At 38.0% G+C, this 17,941-nt stretch overlaps 2 protein-coding genes across 2 annotated transcripts; one reads left to right on the forward strand and one right to left on the reverse strand.

Moving 5' to 3' along the window:
* Window positions 1-173: 173 nt before the first annotated feature.
* On the reverse strand, window positions 174-4,578 carry shisa3 (shisa family member 3). Its single transcript, XM_051127135.1, has 2 exons — window positions 3,708-4,578; window positions 174-1,378 (listed from the first exon to the last, which is right to left on the reverse strand). Exons 1-2 carry the CDS (start codon window positions 3,979-3,981, stop codon window positions 804-806), a joined length of 849 nt encoding a protein of 282 aa, XP_050983092.1. The 5' UTR covers window positions 3,982-4,578; the 3' UTR covers window positions 174-803.
* Window positions 4,579-7,248: 2,670 nt separating this feature from the next.
* LOC127175816 (BEN domain-containing protein 4) lies at window positions 7,249-17,470 on the forward strand. The gene is made up of 5 exons (XM_051127097.1): window positions 7,249-8,627; window positions 11,759-12,319; window positions 14,225-14,316; window positions 14,644-14,884; window positions 14,983-17,470. The coding sequence occupies exons 1-5, from the start codon at window positions 8,144-8,146 to the stop codon at window positions 15,222-15,224; spliced, it is 1,620 nt and encodes a 539-aa protein (XP_050983054.1). The 5' UTR covers window positions 7,249-8,143; the 3' UTR covers window positions 15,225-17,470.
* The last annotated feature ends 471 nt before the right edge of the window (window positions 17,471-17,941 follow it).

Raw genomic sequence — 17,941 nt, forward strand, 5'->3', positions numbered from 1 at the left:
TTCACATGATGTGCTTGCAGCTGCTCTGTACATTTAGATACACCTGATCATTTACAAAACGTCTCATATCAAATATAACAAACTGAGTTGCCAACGTAATCTGAAACTGAGCCAATAATGGCTTTCAGATTGCTACAAATTATACAAAATTGAAGAATGAATGCTCTCCAAACATTAAAAACAGAGGTTTTCCCATGGGTTGCTATACATGATGTTAACCTTTTCCTTATGTGACTGATACTCTATGTATTATAAGCAAGAATACGCATGATGAATGCCTGTTTTAAACATTATTAACAATTTTTGTCTCAATCTGGCAACTAAACCTTTAATCTGACCCTTTGGAAAAATAAGATCTTTTCTGTAAAGCCCCCATTCATACAATGGGATTCAGATTGTCATATTATTCAGTCCTTCCTTTTTAATGTCTATACAGTATATATCAAATTTTCTCAAATACAGAGGCTAAATGTTCACTGACCATGTGGACTTTTAAAAAATTAGACGTCTATCATCAAATAAGCAGACTGAAAGTGCATACGAGGTATGATCAGATGTAGATTTAGGTGCTCTGAAGTAGGCGTCCATGTTCCATCCAGCACTTGAGTGTCTGTCAAATTGATAGTGAACTATCTCACCATCTTAAATTCCAGCTGCGGTCTCACAAGTGCCAGTCGAGCTTGCTGAAAGACACATTAGTGCCTATTTCCTTGAACGGGAGCCCCTGTAATGTGAGTCTACAACAACGGCATTGTGAACGACAGATTCTTTGGTGTCCGTTTCCTTTTGAGCAGCACCCCAGGTCAGCTCTGGCTGAAGTCAGCAAAGCCCTTGTTTGTGGAGAACGGTTCCTGCGGCAGGGGAAAGAAGTACTGTTGTGGCAGGAGGAACCCGGAGCTTTGCAGGGTCTGGTGGTGCAGCTGTAACTGGCTGTGAGCGTGCGTGTGCTGGCCCTGCAGGGCCTGCTGGGAGGTGTAGGGTGGGGGAGGAGGCGGAGGCAATAGAGGCTGCGTCGGAGCCACGGACACAGGAGTGGAGGCCGTGGATGATGAGACCATCAAGAGCTGCTGTTGCGAACACTGTCCCAGCCCGTCACCCCGGCCAAGGGAGAAACGACGGACTGAGCTGCCTCCTCCCGCTGAGCTGGAGCTGGTGGTGGCCGTGCTGGACTGGCGTGACGGCGTGCGCAGGCTGGGAGGAGCTGTGGTGAGGATCATGGGGATGGTTTCACCCTGACTGCGCAGTGAGAAGCGAATGGGCTGCTGTGTGGGCTGCTTGGGTCGCAGGCAGGTGCAGCAGTACACGGCCACAAGAGAACCAACCACTACGAATGCCACGAAGATGGAGCCCACCATCAGGAAGGGCACATAGATGGGCTCTGTGAAAGAGAGAAATGGCACAGGTGGTTAGAGAGACTGCAACTTCCTTAATTGATTTATTTATTTTTTAATAAAAGGTCCAAAAGGTGTTTTTCTACAGTGATGCCAAAGAAAAACAAATGCTAGTTCTCCAAAGAATCTTTAAGTGAACAGTTGTTAAAAGATCCTTTTTTTCTTAGTGTAAAGAACAATAATCTGAAGAACCTTATTCATTAAAAAAACAGTTTTCATTTTAACATCCTAATTTATTGATCATGTTTAATAGTTGTTGCTTAATATTTTAGTAATTACTTGTTACTCAGTTGAAAGGTTAGTAGAGAATATTAATTTTTTAAAAATTAAAAGCACAAAGAATATCAAAATTATTACTATAATTTAAAAAATATTGTAACCATTTTTCTTTGGTGAACTTCTTACTTTACACTGTAATTTATTCAAAATAAACATTTTCAATATCTAAATTGGCAAGAGCTTTTGTTTTACATACTCAAAATATTCAAAGAAGTCTCTTTTGCTCACAAAGCCTGCAATTATTTGATCTGAAGTACAGAAAAAAACAGTACAGTTTTAACATTTTTAGTATTTAAAATAACTTTTATTTGAATATATTTTAAAATGTAATTTATTCCTGTGATTTCAAAGCTGAATTTTTAGCATCATTACTCCAGTCACAAGATCCTTCAGAATCATTATAATATTCTGATTTGCTGTTTAAGAAATATTTATTATTATCATCATTATTATTATTATTATTATTATCAATATTTAAAATAGTTGCACACATTTTTTCTGGATTTTCTGAAATAAAAAGCTTTTGTAACATTATACACTATACCATTGATGATAAAGATATTTATAATGTTACAACTGATTTCTATTTCAGATAAATGCTGTTCTTTTGAACTTTCTATTCATCAAAGAAAGGGAAAAAAATTACTCAGCTGTTTTCAACATAATAACAATAAATGTTTTTGCAGCAAATCAGAATATTGATATGTTTTCTGAAGGATCATGTGACTGGAGTAATGATGCTAAAAACTCAGCTTTGAAATCACAGAAATAAATTCCATTTTAAAATATATTCAAATAGAAAGCACTTATTTTAAATAGTAAAAATATTTCAAAATATTACTGTTTTTGCTGTACTCTGGATCAACCAAATGCAGGCTTGGTGAGCAAAAGAGACTTCTTTAAGAAACATTAAAAATCTAACTTCTGACTGGTAGTGTATTCCATCTGTTTGCTTGAGGCTAAGGCTGTACAATGCACCTAAATGTGTTTGTGTACCCAGCTGAATCCTGTGTAAACTGAATTCTTAATTATATTGAGAAAAACAAACCGTGTAACCCAGTTTTGATGATCAGATACCAACATAATAACAGTCATTAAGCACAACTACTTTTCCTATATACGTGCAGCTGAGATCAGTGTATTAGGTGGAGTGAGAAAGAAACATCATCAGATCAGACAAATTAGTTAATGGGTTGTATCTAAACTATTAATGTAGCCTTTATAAAAATATACTTTTGATTTAAATATATTTAGTTTGTGTTCATCCTCAGGATTTCACCTTAAAACATCATCATTGTGAACATATAGGTTACAGGCTTGAAGATTAAATGAGAAATTACTTTTCTTGTAAATCTAAAATAGAAAAATCGCTGCCGTAAATGTTTAACTGAAATCAGAGGTGCCAAATTCACGGGCTGCAATGATTACAATTTTGAATTTAAATTTCAGTCTGGCAACTTGTAGAAAGGCCAAACTGTAGTAGTAAGTTCTACTGATGCGATGATTTTCTCCAGTGAGTGTGCAGGTGTGTCAGGTTAACCTCTGCTCTGCACTGTCAGACATTATAACAGGTGCCGACATACTGAAATCCCTGTGTAATTTATCTGAGTAGCCAAAAACATTGCGCAATACTTCATTCCTAAGACCTAAAATATCACATAATCCTGTTATGACATTCTGTAATGTGATCATTTTGCTGGCAACAAGTAAACCATTATACGTAATTCAACCAGATGTCATTACGGCTTAATTTGACATCCCTATTCCAAACTAGTCATGTAGTTTATTTAGCCTACTGCTTATCATAAAACACAATCGTTGTGCAAACACTTCAAAATAGTTAAAAGTTGGATTAAACTACTTCCACTACTGAACTTTGTAGGTAATATCTTTCCAGGATAGAAACTTTACAGCATGTTTTTTTTCAGTCAGTTGTCTTCATCATATCCATATAACGACTACTCTTTTATCTTTTTGTTATTGTATTGCTTTATTTTTTTAAGACTTTTTTTGGTTTATGAGTTAACTGTATCTTACGGGCAGCATATTGCGTGTTGTTCTCCACTTCTCTGTCGTTCGTGCAGGTTCCCTGATCCAGACGCGCATCCGGGGCAGCGCAGCAGTAGCGCAGCGAGCAGCTCCCGCAGCACACCGTCGCGTCCGCCGTATCAAAGTCCTCCGGACACTGAAAGCCCTCATGGTAATTCCCACTGCTGTCTAGCCAGCCGTGACAGTACTCTCCCCGGGCATCAGATATTCGCAGATTCCATGTCAAATACCCCAAGACTAGGCAATTCAGCAGGCGTACCATACCGGCAAGATGCGCTTTAATTTGCCAGTTCCGCAAACAGAGCGCGCTTGATAAACTGGCCGTCTTTGGGTTAAGCGAGCTGTAAACGAACTTGAAATGATTTAGGAAAATACTCCATCAGCTCATAAGATTTAAAAGTCACTAGAGTTAAATCCAGGTGTTGTTGTCCAAATCCAAAATTAAGAATCATCCAGTATTAAAATATCACTTCCAGAAATTCCATGATTTTATCCGCATTTCATCCGCTCCCGGTGTTTACTGACATATCAGTCTCGTTGTAAACTACTCAGAATGGTTTTGTTATCCATCTGGATGTAAAATAAGAAACTGTCACCTATACGTTTAAAGACTGGTAAACACACTCTCGTCTTGCAGTTCTCCCCTAAGAAGTTGTTCTGACTGCACACACACAGAGCCGCGCGTCTGACTGAAGCCACTTTTCAAATGTGCTACTCTAGTAAGTTTGTTTTAGACTCGCACCCGCTCCGTTTCAATGACGCGCACGCAGCTGGCCGGCCTGACGTGCGCATTCATGTAGCTGGTGTCTGTGTGATGTTGCCCGGGGAACGTAAGATGGACAGCAGAATTTCATATGAACCTGATTGTATTATGTGTCCAACATCTTTAATAGAAAGATATTCCTTAAAGTTTTTTTTTTTATTTTTAATAGCATGGAGTCTTTCAGATTAAATTGGTTAATTTCAATGAATTTGGTCAGTTAATTAATTATATTTACATTTGCATAATTATCCTTGTATTCCACTCTTAAAAATAAAGGTGCTTTACGGTGCCTAAATGTCTAAATGGTTCCATAAAGAACTTTTAACATCTGAAGAACCGTACTGTTTCACAAAAGGTTCTTTGTGGCGAAAGAAATAGATGGTTCTTTAAAGAACCTTTGACTTAATGTTTTTTTTTTTTTTGTAGAACCAAAAATGGTTCTTCTATGGCATCGCTTTATTTTGATTTTAGCACCTTTTTTAAAAAAAAAAAAAAAAAAAAAAAAAAAAAAAAAAAAGTGTCATTCAGTCGTTTGGAAAGGGGTGAGAAGAGTTTGCCTTTAAATTAGTTTCATGTTGGCGCCCTCTTCTGGCCATTGTTGCTTTTTGTAAAACATAGTGTTCTTCTAGAGCAGAAGCTTACTTCCCTGTTTATACATAGTTTTGCATATATGACATATCTATGGAGGCTTATGTAACTATCACATAGTTAGGTTTAAAGACCATCTGTTGACAACATATTCATTATTTCCCCTTTTCAACGGTTCTGTGATTCAAAGGCTAATATTCAGCAATTAAATTATGTATGAAAAAGTGAGTTATTAATACGGAGTTACTTAGGTTTTAGACAACAAAAAGAACAATATCACATAAGTAGGAAAGCGATACAGCCATAGGTTGTATCCTAAAAGCTTACATACACCTTGCAGAAAATTTTACTGAAATATAATCATACAAAATGCATGTTTGTTTGTTTTTTAAGTACTGACCTGAATAATATATTTCACATAAAAGACGTTTACATATTGTCCACAAGAGAAAATAAGTTAAATTTAAAAATTACCCTATTCAAAAGTTTACATATACTTGATTCTTAATACTGTGTTGTTACCTTAATAATCCACAGCTGTGATTTTTTTTTTTGTTTGTTTGTTTGTTTTGTTTGTTTGTCCCTTGTTTGTCCCGAACAGTTAAACTGCCTGCCATTCTTCAGAAAAATCCTTTAGGCCCCACAAATTCTTTGGTTTTTCAGCATTTTTTGTAGTTTAACCCTTTCCAACAATGTCTGTATGATTTTGAGATCCATCTTTTCACACTGAGGACAACTGAGGGACTCATATGCAGCTATTACCAAAGGTTCAAATGCTCACTGATGGAGCATCAGTGAACATTTGAACCTTCTGTAATAGTTGCATATGAGTCCCTCAGTTGTCCTCAGTGTAAGAAGATGGATTTCAAAAACTCATGTACAGCTATCACTAAACAAAAGAAGCTGTGGATCATTCACAGTAACAGCACAGTAGTAAGAATCACATGTATGTAAACTTTTGATTGGGGTCATTTTTATAAATTCAACTGTTACTTTCTCTTGTGGACTATATACGTATACGTATACGTATGCATTTTGTATGATCCTTCTTATTTTGGTAAACTGAACATTTTGCAGATTCTGCAAGGTGTGTGTAAACTTTTGACTTCAACTGTGCATACAAAATTATGCCACATTTTTTGGCAAGCATCCTTGAAAACAGTCTTAAGTGAACATGAACAGTTGAGAAAGAAATTAGACATGTATCATTATATTGGATTTGTGCATTATGTCTTAAATGTCTTAAATTATGACCACAGCCTAATTTAACAGCTGCTTTTTGTCTTCAATGTTAATCCAGCCAAAAAAGACAAATAAAACTGCTTTTGGCCAAAAGTGTTTAGTGAAACTTAACTTTGCTCTGCTCTCAGCTAAAAATATTTGCTCTGGAACAAATACAGATTAACGAGACCATTAGATATACCCAAAACTACTTCTATCTCATGTTAGTCATGTTATAGAGATATTAGAGCCAGCTGCAAATTCCAGAAAAAAACTGGCTGAGGTATAGTTGTTCTCAGCAGGTTCATAACCACTGAATGGCCGCTGACGCTTTGGAGCTCACATATCCAAAAATGTAGAAGCAAATTTTGAAATAAGCGCTATCTTTATAGATAAACGTAAATACACTCTTGCCTAAAACCTGTTGAAACTACATTGCCATTGATGCTTGCTCTAAGAAAATGCTGCCAGCTGAATGATACAAACAGTTAAACTTTTCCCATGCTGATACTAGTACAATATCGCACAGCTGGAAAAACTCTAAGATCAATCAGATCTGAGGACCAGGAGTAACTGTTGTATAAATATATGTGACCCTGGACCACAAAACCAGTCATAAGGGTCAATTTTTCCAAATTGAGATTTATACATCATCTGAAAGCTGAATAAATAGGCTTTCCATCGATGTATGGTTTGCTATGATAGAACAATATTTGGTCGAGATACAACTATTTGAAAATCTGGAATCTGAGGGTGCAAAACAATTAAAATATTGAGAAAATCACCTTTAAAGTTGTCCAAATAAAGTTCTTAACATTGCATATTACTAATCAAAAATTAAGTTTTGATATATTTACAGTAGGAATTTTACAAAATATCTTCATAGAACATGATCTTTACTTAATATCCTAATGATTTTTGGCATAAAAGAAAAATCAATAATTTTGACCCATACAATGTATTTTTGGCTATTGCTACAAATATACCTGTGCTACTTAAGACTGGTTTTGTGGTCCAGGGTCACATATATCCCACAACTTCGCTTCCATTCACATAAAACATACTTGCTCATATAACTTTTTAAAACTCATTTAATGCATTGCTTCCAACTAATGGATAGTCCACTGAAAAACTAAATGCTAAAAACTGTTTGACTTTGTTTTTTCAGTAGAACATATTCAGAGAAAATTCTCAGTGTATTTGTTTACTTGTTTTTGTCCATAGAGTAAAAGTTAATGGGCTCCAGTGTTGTTTGCTTACCACAGTTCTTTAAAATACCCAATTCTGCGTTCCACATAATAGAGTTATACAGGTTTGGAACAACATGATGGTGAGTAAACGATGACAGAGTTTTCATTTTTGGGTGATATGTCCCTTTAAGTATCTAGCCTATATTTGCATCTAGGCTACATTTGTATTTCTGACAAGTCCTAAAGTTCTTTTTCCAATCAGTTCAGACTAAAAACAACAAACTAACAACCATACAAACAAATAACCCCCATAAAAGACAACATGGCTATGCGAGAAAACATGGAGGCATCGCGCTCACCTCTTTATATCATCTTGCACCTCTCTCATCTGACACTCCCACTGATGGGAGCACAAGCCACAGATACACACCGAGCGGCGGAGGCGCGTACGGGTTCCGCCGGTATTCCCCTGTTGGTAGAATGAAAGCCAGCGCGTGCTGTTACCGCCAGGGGATTGGAGCAATGACTTGTCAGTAAAGTCACCCACCCTCTGAGTATCTCAGACAGAGTTAGAAGTGTTTGAGACACAGAGCAAGGCGGCGAGGCACTGGCACAACTGATTTAACCAGACCGGGACAGAACGACACTCAAGTCCGAGGGAGATGGAGGAGGAGATGCTACCGGCGGACGAAGGTCTCTCTGCGCCCAAAATCTGCAGGCAGCAGCAGCAGCGGAGTCCGTACAGCTCCCTCAAGACCTTCCCCAGCAAACGCGCGGCGGGCAAGGCGAGATATGACAGACCCACAATGGTGGACATCCCGCAGCTCGGAGACCATCCTCATCATCTCAGTCATCATCAGCAACAGCAGCAGCAGTATTCACAGCGTGTGCCGCTTCCGCAAGCGTCCCTCGCCATCAGCAGCAGTCAGCAGCACCGGCTCCCCTGCGAAATCAGGCCCAGCAGCAGAGTCGCGACATCCAGCGCGGCATCAGCGGGGAGCGCCACGGCGGCAGCAGCAGCAGCGGCGGCGGCGGCATCATTTGGCAGCCAGAGGAGGGTCGCCGGCCAGGAGCCCGGCAGATACCCGGCGGGTCGCGCCGAGCTCAGCCACCAGTCTCCAGACTGCACCTATGGAATCAGCTCAGGTAAGTGAGCAAGTTTGCCTCAGAAACTTTTATCCATCACGAAGCTGAACACTTGCCTAACTTTGGGGTGTTTTTTTCTTTTTTTTTTTTTTTTTTTTTTTTACGAATAATGCAATTATTCAATGTAACTTGGGACCCACGCCCAAATGACGCCGACTCATTTAAGCATTGTCCACATGTTTCATTTCAAATCAGTTTTTACCCTAAAATAATAACAGGAACATTTCATGAATTACTATTGCTCCAGGAATAAAATGTTCTGTCTGTTATATTGAGATGACATTGTGAATCTGTCCGCTGTATATTTACATGAATCAGTGGTCGACACAATTTCTGAATTGCTCTCAAATCTCTCATAATGCCTAAAAAGAGAAATCTATAATGGGTATCAGTGATAAAGGTAATGTAGAGTTTTACAATAAAATGTGAATGCTGATCATCTATCATAAAAATAAATTTTTCTCATCAAGTACTGTCAAATTTTTGTTAAGATGCTTCCAGCGCAGATTTGTATAAAGCATCTTGTTTTTCTCACTAGCTCTCTGATTCACCTAAACTTGTCAACTTCAGTAATTGTTTTTCAAGTGCTTGTTGCAAGAGTTCGTTTTCATTCAGCGGAGCCTCAGGCCTTCACAAATTGAGAAGTTGTGCTATTATCATACAACAGGGTGCCTCGGTGTCTGTATTCAGCTGATCTGTTTTTCTCCAGATGAGTTATTAGATTGGATACGGGAAGGTTTAAGATCAACCTTGCAACCTTCTGGTTTTCTGATGCAGTGTTTAACATGCAGAGTCCATTTTGAAATTCACCTGGGCATCATTAAAAGGGCTTCAGGCTGTTCACTAAATATTAATTGCACTTGTTGGAAACGCAGTAGATTTTTCAAATGAAGATCAGAGTTCACAGTGCCTGCTTGTGTAAACAGTGCATTCTAATTTCACACCGAGCCCTTTTTAGTTTATTGTTATGGAATATCCACTCCAAAAGAATACATGAGGGATTTTTTTGGACAATCAGACAATGCTAATGGTTTCATCTTTCTAGCCCTGGGGAAAGCAGCCATAGACACCCAAGGACACAGCTCTGAGATCAGTGCAATAATCCAAATTGCATTTAAAAGCTCCTCCAAAGGGATTGTGATTAAAACAAATGTGGCTCATAAATTTGGCTCTGCGGCACATGTTGTGTTTAATGAAATTTCATGAGGCTCACTCTGCGTGGCATAACAGAGGGAGGGAGAGAAGGAGAGAGGGGAAGTGAAAGGATGGAGAGGGAACGACAGCAGCGAAGGAGGAGGGAGAGGGTAAGATAGAGGAGAATGATATCAAATCCATCTTGCTGGGGGTAAACAGAGATGCTGCGCATGTTAATAAACGGCCACATCTGCTTAAGCCTGATAGACACATCCAGGCGACGGCGGAGGCTCGCGCCCGTCAGTCATACGGGTGCCACAGCGACTGCCTGAGCTGATAATTGTCTGCCCTGTGTCTTTGTGTGAGGGTGGCAAATTCATAATCATCCTCTTAAGATTCTGCATCTGGGCGCGGCCAGAAGGCTGTGGGGAGACAGAGTAATTGTATGCGGTTGGTTGGTCAGCATTTTCCTTTTATTAATCTCTCTGCTTCTTCTCATCATATTTAGAGGATTTGGATGATAGGAATAGTGTTTATTAGAACAGTGACACCGTGTAAATGAGTTGCGTGTGTGCGCACAGACTCACGGCATCCTTATCTCCTAAATCTGTAGGCACGCAGTTGCAGATTTAAAGATAAAAATGATGGAAAGTGCAAACAGAGGACACGAAGGACGCAACAAAAAAGCAAAAATAGAGCGCATAAAGACACATAAATATTGAGGATGAAATGTTAAAGGGATAGTAAATTTAAGGATTATTTCACTTTCAGCAAAACAATTACTTGATAATTTACCCACCCCCATGTCATCCAAGATGTTTGCTTTTCTTCAGTCGCAAAGAAATTAAGGTTTTTAAGGAAGACATTACTCTATGTAGTGGACTTTAATAGGGATCAATGGGTTAAAGGTCCAAATTGCAGTTTCAGCGCAGCTTCAAAGGGCTCTACACAATCCCAGCTGTGGAATAAGGGTCTTATCAAGTGAAACGATCAGTCATTTTCTGATTAAAAACAAAAACTGATATACTTTTTAACCACAAATGCTCATCAAAATAGCAGTGAAACAGCATCGTAAAAATGTTTGTTTACAGCCTGGTTTACAGCCTTTCACACTGAGGACAACTGAGGGACTTATATGCAACTATTTCAGAAGGTTCAAACGCTCACTGATGCTCCAGAAGGAAAAACGATACATTAAGCGCTGGGGGTAAAAACTTTTGAACAGAATGGAGAGTTGTACATTTTTCTTACTTTGCCTAAATAGCATATTTTTTCATTTAGTACTGCCCTTCAGAGGCTACAGAAGGTAGTTACATGTTTCCCAGAAGACAAAATAAGTTAAATTTACCCTCATCTTCAAATTCAAAAAGTTTTCACCCCTCGGCTCTTAATCTGTGGTTTTTCCTTCTGAAGCATCAGTTGCATATGAGTCCCTCAGTTGTCCTCAGTGTGAAAAGATGGATCTCAAAATCATACAGTCATTGTTGGAAAGGGTTCAAATACACAAAAATGCTAGAAAACCAAATAACTTGTGGGACCTGAAGCATTTTTTTGAAGAACAGCAGGCAGTTTAACTGTTCAGGTCAAACAAGGGACTCACGAACAGCTATCATTAAACAAAAAAACACAGCTGTTGATCATCCATGTAACAACACAGTATTAAGAATCAAGTGTATGTAAACTTTCGAACTTGGTCATTTTTATAATTTCTACTATTATTTTCTCGTGTGGACTATATGTAAACAGATTTTATGTGAAATTTCTTAAGCAGGTCAGTACTAAATAAACAATAACATGCATTTTATAAGATCCCTCTTATTTTGGTGAAATAATTAACATTTTCCAGATTCTGGAAAGGGGGGGAGGGGTGAACTTTTGACCTCAACTGTACAAGTGGTAGTATAAAAATGTTTTACTATAATTTGAATATAAAAAATTAAATGAAGTCTGATGCTGCAATACTTGCATACTTATGTGCAATTTCGATCTCCCCTCAGAAAACCGTCTCATATTGGATGCTTTTGCCCAGCAGTGTAGTCGCGTCCTCAGCCTCCTCAACAGCAACGGACGGCTTCTTGATCCCCAGCCTTCCCTCGTCCCTCCATCCTCTTCCATCTCCGCTCTCATAAAACAGGAGGACAGCTGCTTGTCTCCAGGAGAGAGGCTCGGTTCTAAGCCCAGGTCGGAGGACTCGTCCCTGGAGAACACAGCTGAGGAGACCCAACGGGGCAACCACTGGAACCAGCAGCAGACTTCCGCTTTCCTCCGGATTTTCACAGAGTCGCTTCAGAACTACCTGCTCTCTGGACCTCAGTCATCAGACAGTGAACGGTGCCGCCCGGTAGAGCCTGAACCGGCAGCATCAGGGTCCCCGAGGCAGAACTTAGGCGGCTGGGCTTCACCAGCACCTTCTGAGTCATACGGACATCCCTCGTCCACACTGCCAGAGGAAGATGAGGAGGAAGGCTGTTGTCCACGATGTATGGAGCTGGAACAGGAGGTTCTTAGTCTACAGCAGGAAAACGAGGAACTGAGACACAAACTGGACAACATACCAGGTATTACATTTTAAGAATATTTCATATCTTATCTATTTATCTATCCAATTTTACAGAATCATTATTACTATCTTAAGCTTTTAAAGGTGCACAGAGGTTCAGGCCGTTCCCTTAATATTTACTGACCTTGCTGGAGACACAAATTTGTAAAGAAAATTGTTTTCAAATCTGTTGTTAACAAGAGAGAAGTTCAAAAGTAAGCCAAAATAAAGGTCAGTAGTAGGGGTGATACACTGGTAGACATGAATAACCGGTAGAAATTTGTCGGTCGGTATCGTGGTTAGACACTCACATGACATTGCTGTGCTACGTTGTCATGAAAATGTACCGTCTGCACACGTTTTTAAGCATTGTGGTTTAAAAACAAGTGATTTTAAGTGATTGCGCATGAAAATATTGCTCATTGAGTGTGGCAATATTGAACAGAGTTATTTTTGCTGCTTTATAGGCCTTGAACAGTTAAATACACACACGTGTGTGTGTCAAAATGTCCGTCTGTCCAAGTGAAAGCAAACACCTGACAAAGAAAATACACATGTAACAGTATATTGGATCCAGGCAGCTCTTAAAGTGTAATATTCCTGCTGTCTGTCATTCATGTTAATCAAACAACAAAAGAAAGAAAATCTCTCATTGCTCTTGACTAAATCACTTTAATAAGATTAAATATATATTTAATTTACACAGTGAAGAATATGCAGTGTTTTTATACATTCGATTACTCTCTATACAATGTATGTAGTATTTCTTCTTTATTTGTTGTACTGTAGTTTTTTTTGTCATATTACTTGTAATTAGTTTCTTGTTTTTATTTAATTACTGATTACTTGTCTTCAGTAAGCTTGAGTTTTTTATTTTTTTTTAGTTTAGGCTAGTAGTTTTTTGTGTTATTGACACTAATGATAAGAATTACAAAATTTCTGTTATCAAAAATTTTTGATAACAGCAAATTTAAAGCAAAAATAACTATATTGTGAGATATACACTACCATTCAAAAGTTTTTGAACAGTAAGATTTTTAATATTTTTTAAAGAAGTTTCATCTGCTCACCAAGCCTGCATTTATTTGATCCAAAGTACAGCAAAAACAGTACAATTTAAAAATAGTTTTACTATTTAAAATAACTGTTTTCTATTTGAATATATTTTAAAATGTAATTTATTTCTGTGATTTCAAAACTGCATTTTTAGCATCATTACTCCAGTCACATGATCCTTCAGAAATCATTCTAATATTCTGATTTGCTGCTCAAAAACATTGTCATTATTATTATTATTATTATTATTATTATGTTGAAAACAGCTGAGATTATTTTTTTCAGGTTTCTTTGATGAATAGAAAGTCCAGAAGAAGAGGATTTATCTTAAATAGAAATCTTTGGAAAAATAAATGTAACATTATAAAACTTCATTATAAAACAATCATCACGTTTGATAAATTTAAAGCATCCTTGCTTAATAAAAATATAATTTTTTATAAGAAATGAAGCCATATATTACTATTGTAAAGTGTATTGTTGTTCCCTAAAATAAAATTATTATTATTATTAAATACTTCTTTTTATAGTATAATACTATTGTTGCAGTAGTAATATTTGTCTTTAAATTTGATCCATTTTTATCATTTAAACAATAAAATAAAAGATTGTATTGATGCATAGTCACATAGAGAGAGGGAAAACAGATTTCAGTTGAAATTGAAATTTGCAGTGGAAATTATTGAAGTTATTACTGAAGTTATTAAAAACTGCTATTGATTTAAAAAATATATTGATTAAAAAATGTATTTAAAAATACTCTGTGCACTCATATTGTGTTGGCTTATGTACAAAAGCTTAGCTTGGATGGTTAAAATAAATTAAAAGTTCATCAGCCAACAAGTTTTGCTGGTTTTGTCTTTAACAGCTCCTTGCCAGAATGTCCTGGACTTTTTTAAGACTGTTCTCCAGCACTACAACCAGTTTGTGCAGCCCCAGCCTGAAGAGCAACTTACCGAGGTGAGCCTGACAAAAGACCTTCAGTGCTGTTAAAAATAGTCATGGAAAACCACATACAGGTTTATGCAAGAAACTATTAGCAGTGAAAAAAGAACTGAAACTGTCAGTCAAATTGAAGTCTAATCTGGGGTTATGAAAATATCACAATTACATAAAACTTAAAGCAACAGAATCTTTCTTCCCAGTAAAGTTTCACTTCTTTATATTAAATTTGCCTGTTTTCTGGTACAATATTTAGTGCAGCATTAAAGCGCATTAAAGATTAAAGACAGCATTAAAGATTTCTTCCCCTCTAAAATTTATAATCTCATAATCTTCTCTAAATAGGGCAGCAAACAGCTTCTGGGGAACTATCCTCTCTTCATCACCAATAAGCAGTGGGACGAGGCGGTCAACTCCTCAAAAAAAGATGGCCGGCGGCTCCTGCGTTACCTTATCCGGTTCGTGTTCACCACAGATGAGCTGAAATACTCGTGCGGTCTGGGGAAAAGGAAACGTTCGGTACACACAGGGGAACCGGGGCCGGAGAGAAGACCTCTCAACCCCGTCAAGGTTACATGTCTCAGAGGTACTGAGCTAAAACTTTAGTTTAATCAGATTATCAGTGTGATAATTATGCACGCATCTCCCTCATCCATCTCTGTCCCGTGGCGTTCCCTCTCACAGAGTTTATCCGGATGCACTGTGCTTCTAATCCTGACTGGTGGATGCCCTCCGAGGAGCAGATAAACAAAGTCTTCAGCGATGCAGTAGGGCACGCGCGGCAGGGCCGGGCCGTAGGCACATTCCTGGGCAACGGGTGCAGCGGTAGCAGCAGCAGTGGTAGTTTATACATGGAGAGCTATGACGGGCAGCTCTCTCAGGATGAGCTCTATCTGAAGGGCTCGCAGAATGGTTTGGGGGACTAAATCATGGAGTGAGCCCTCCGGATCGGCTCATCGCAGCACTTACATGATGTTAACGTGGTTTGTGTATGAATATAATCCTTATTCCTTCCTGTCAAAACATTCCAGGGCGCTCACACCTACCCACTAAATGATGTGGGATTCTTCCATGCTTGATTGTTCAAACAATTAGTAGTCACTAGGCAGCAGAGTCGGTTGATTTCTACACAAAATCAGGTTTTTTATGTGCTCCATTTCCATTGTTTCATCGAATGTGATTAAAGGAGAAGTCCACTTCCAGAACAAAGATTTACAGATAATGTACTCACCTCCTTGCCATCCAAGATGTTCATGTCCTTCCGTCTTCAGTCGTAAAGAAATTGTTTTTTGAGGAAAACATTTCAGCATTTTTCTTCATATAGTGGACTTCTATGGTGCCCTGAGTTTGAACGTACAAAAAGCAGTTTAAATATGGCTTCAAACGATCTCAAATGTGGTTGTAAACGATCCCAGCCGAGAAAGAAGGGTCTTATCTAGCGAAACGAAAGGTTATTTTCATAAAAAATAATACAATTTGTATGCTTTTTAATGTCAAACGCTCGTCTTGTCTTACTCTGCCTGGACTGTTTTGTTCTGGTTCATGAGAACCAGAATGTTGAAAAACTCCCATCTCATGTTCTCCCTTAACTTCAAAATCGTCCTATATCGCTGTTTTACCTTTTTTGTTAAGAGTGTTTGATCATCTTTGCATGTTCACTTTGTAAACACTGGGTTGGTGCTTCTGCAGCGATGTAGGATGATTTTGAAATTATTTTTGAAGTTGAGGGAGAAAATACAGTTGGAGTTTCTCGACATACTGTCTTGAGCTAGAATACACAGAGTTCAGGGAAAGAAAGGCAAGACGAGCATTTGAGATTAAAAAGTATTTCAATAATATTTTTTTTCGCTAGATAAGACCCTTCTTCCTCGGCTGGGATCGTTTACAACTGCGTTTTGGAAGTTCAAACTCGGGACACCATAACAGTCTATTCTATGGAGAAGAAAGAAAGACATGAACATCTTGAAAGCCAAGGGGGTGAGTACATCACCTGTAAATTTTTGTTCTGGAAGTGGACTTCTCCTTTAAGAATGTGATCCACTATAGCAACATGAATGTATGCATTTTACTCCATTGTAAATAATGAGAGCTTCCTTTCTCGTGTCAGATACAGAAACAGACAGCCTGCAAATGAGGTGCTAATATGATTTTCTGTTATTATGGTTCAATTTTAAAAAGTGCTGCCCTCTATTTTATCATATGATGTTGAATAATCGGTGACGTTTATAAAAACTGTGATGTTGCGAAATCAGTTTCATAGTGGCTGCGGGACGAAATGACTGAACTCTGCGATGTGTCTGTGACTGTGGAGATACAGTAAGTATGTAACATAATGTGTTGGGTGGCTTTCTAATCTTTCCTCTGATCCAATAAGGAGGCAATGTTGTTCGTAATTTGTGTTGCTGCTTCTTAGTTCGTCAAGCACCAAAAAGGATCAACCCGACTTATTCTACCACATTCTAATATTCATTGTGACTGCATAAGACTAAATGAAATGCCTTAAAAAGAGACATCATCTACCACTAAGAACTTCAATACTGCCAATTCAGACTGTTGTTATCTCATGGTTTTCCTGTTGCATTAGTGGCCTCTGGCTGTTTGGGTTTTCAAACAAAAGAAAAATGTGTTTGAAAATGGACCATCTTTCTTTAATGCCTTAGACAAAGTCTCTGTGAAATGTTTATACATCCAGGTCATTGTGTTATGTCTGGTAGAATTCAGTCAAATTTTGAATTCATTCTCCACGGCGCTTCATTTGACGTCTGATGGTGGGAAATCCCTAACATTTGAACCTGTTCACACAGCATAAAAACTTGTGATTATTAAGGGAGTTTCATATCTGAAGATCTGTGGTCTCATTCATCTGTTACTCTTTCGCCTAAGTTCAGGTTTAAATGTCAGCGACTCTCAAACACCAAACGGCTGATGAAGTTGTGTCAGTGGTATAAAGACTTCAAAATAAGTTAGCAAGTTGCTGTTGCCTTTGACTACCAGACATACAAAAGAATCTGTTGTTGTGATATGTAGCCTGTTGTGATTGTACAAATCCATGGTGATTGGAAATTGTTAGTCCTCTAGTCTGTTCAAAGAACGTGTCAACACTGTGAACCCCACCTAAAGTGATGAGACTGTTTTTCTCTTTACTTACTTTTTTTTTTTTTTTCAAACAGAAGATGCATTTATGTAACGTGGACAAAATTGAGAAAAGACAATGAAGCAAAATAAGTGATCCAGACAAAGCCATCTGTGTTGTGTTTCAATAGTAGCACTACTCTATTAATTCCAGACGTTGAACAATAGATGGCAGTAGACAACAATAAAGCCATTGCAACGTTTCTTTTTGAAACCAATTCAAAGGCTGTCAAATTCACTCCAGTGTGAATAATTGCAGATGTCGGCGGAGTGAGCATACGACGCTTTATGAAATCATTCGGATGCAGCATGTTAGCCTATTTATGATAAACAAGACTACAAAATTAGGCTCAGAGTGAAAAGTGCTTTTAAAATCAGCAAGCAGACCAGGAACAAGCTGAAAGACCAAGGCCAGCAAACTATTTTCATTTATGCTATTCTTTATGTTGCTTTTCAGCAGTTTAATGTCCATCCATTGTAAATTTAGTAGTTACACTAACAGTCAAAAGTT

Source organism: Labeo rohita, chromosome 14 (genome assembly GCF_022985175.1).
Source record: "Labeo rohita strain BAU-BD-2019 chromosome 14, IGBB_LRoh.1.0, whole genome shotgun sequence".
Taxonomy (NCBI): domain Eukaryota; kingdom Metazoa; phylum Chordata; class Actinopteri; order Cypriniformes; family Cyprinidae; genus Labeo; species Labeo rohita.

Coding starts and splice junctions, on each gene's coding strand:
- shisa3 (XM_051127135.1), bottom strand. CDS start 3,981: ATGGTACGCCTGCTGAATTGCCTAGTCTTGGGGTATTTGACATGGAAT. Junction 1,379..3,707: donor CAACACGCAATATGCTGCCC/GTAAGATACAGT, acceptor TCTCTTTCACAG/AGCCCATCTATGTGCCCTTC.
- LOC127175816 (XM_051127097.1), top strand. CDS start 8,144: ATGGAGGAGGAGATGCTACCGGCGGACGAAGGTCTCTCTGCGCCCAAA. Junction 8,628..11,758: donor CACCTATGGAATCAGCTCAG/GTAAGTGAGCAA, acceptor ATCTCCCCTCAG/AAAACCGTCTCATATTGGAT. Junction 14,317..14,643: donor CTGAAGAGCAACTTACCGAG/GTGAGCCTGACA, acceptor TTCTCTAAATAG/GGCAGCAAACAGCTTCTGGG.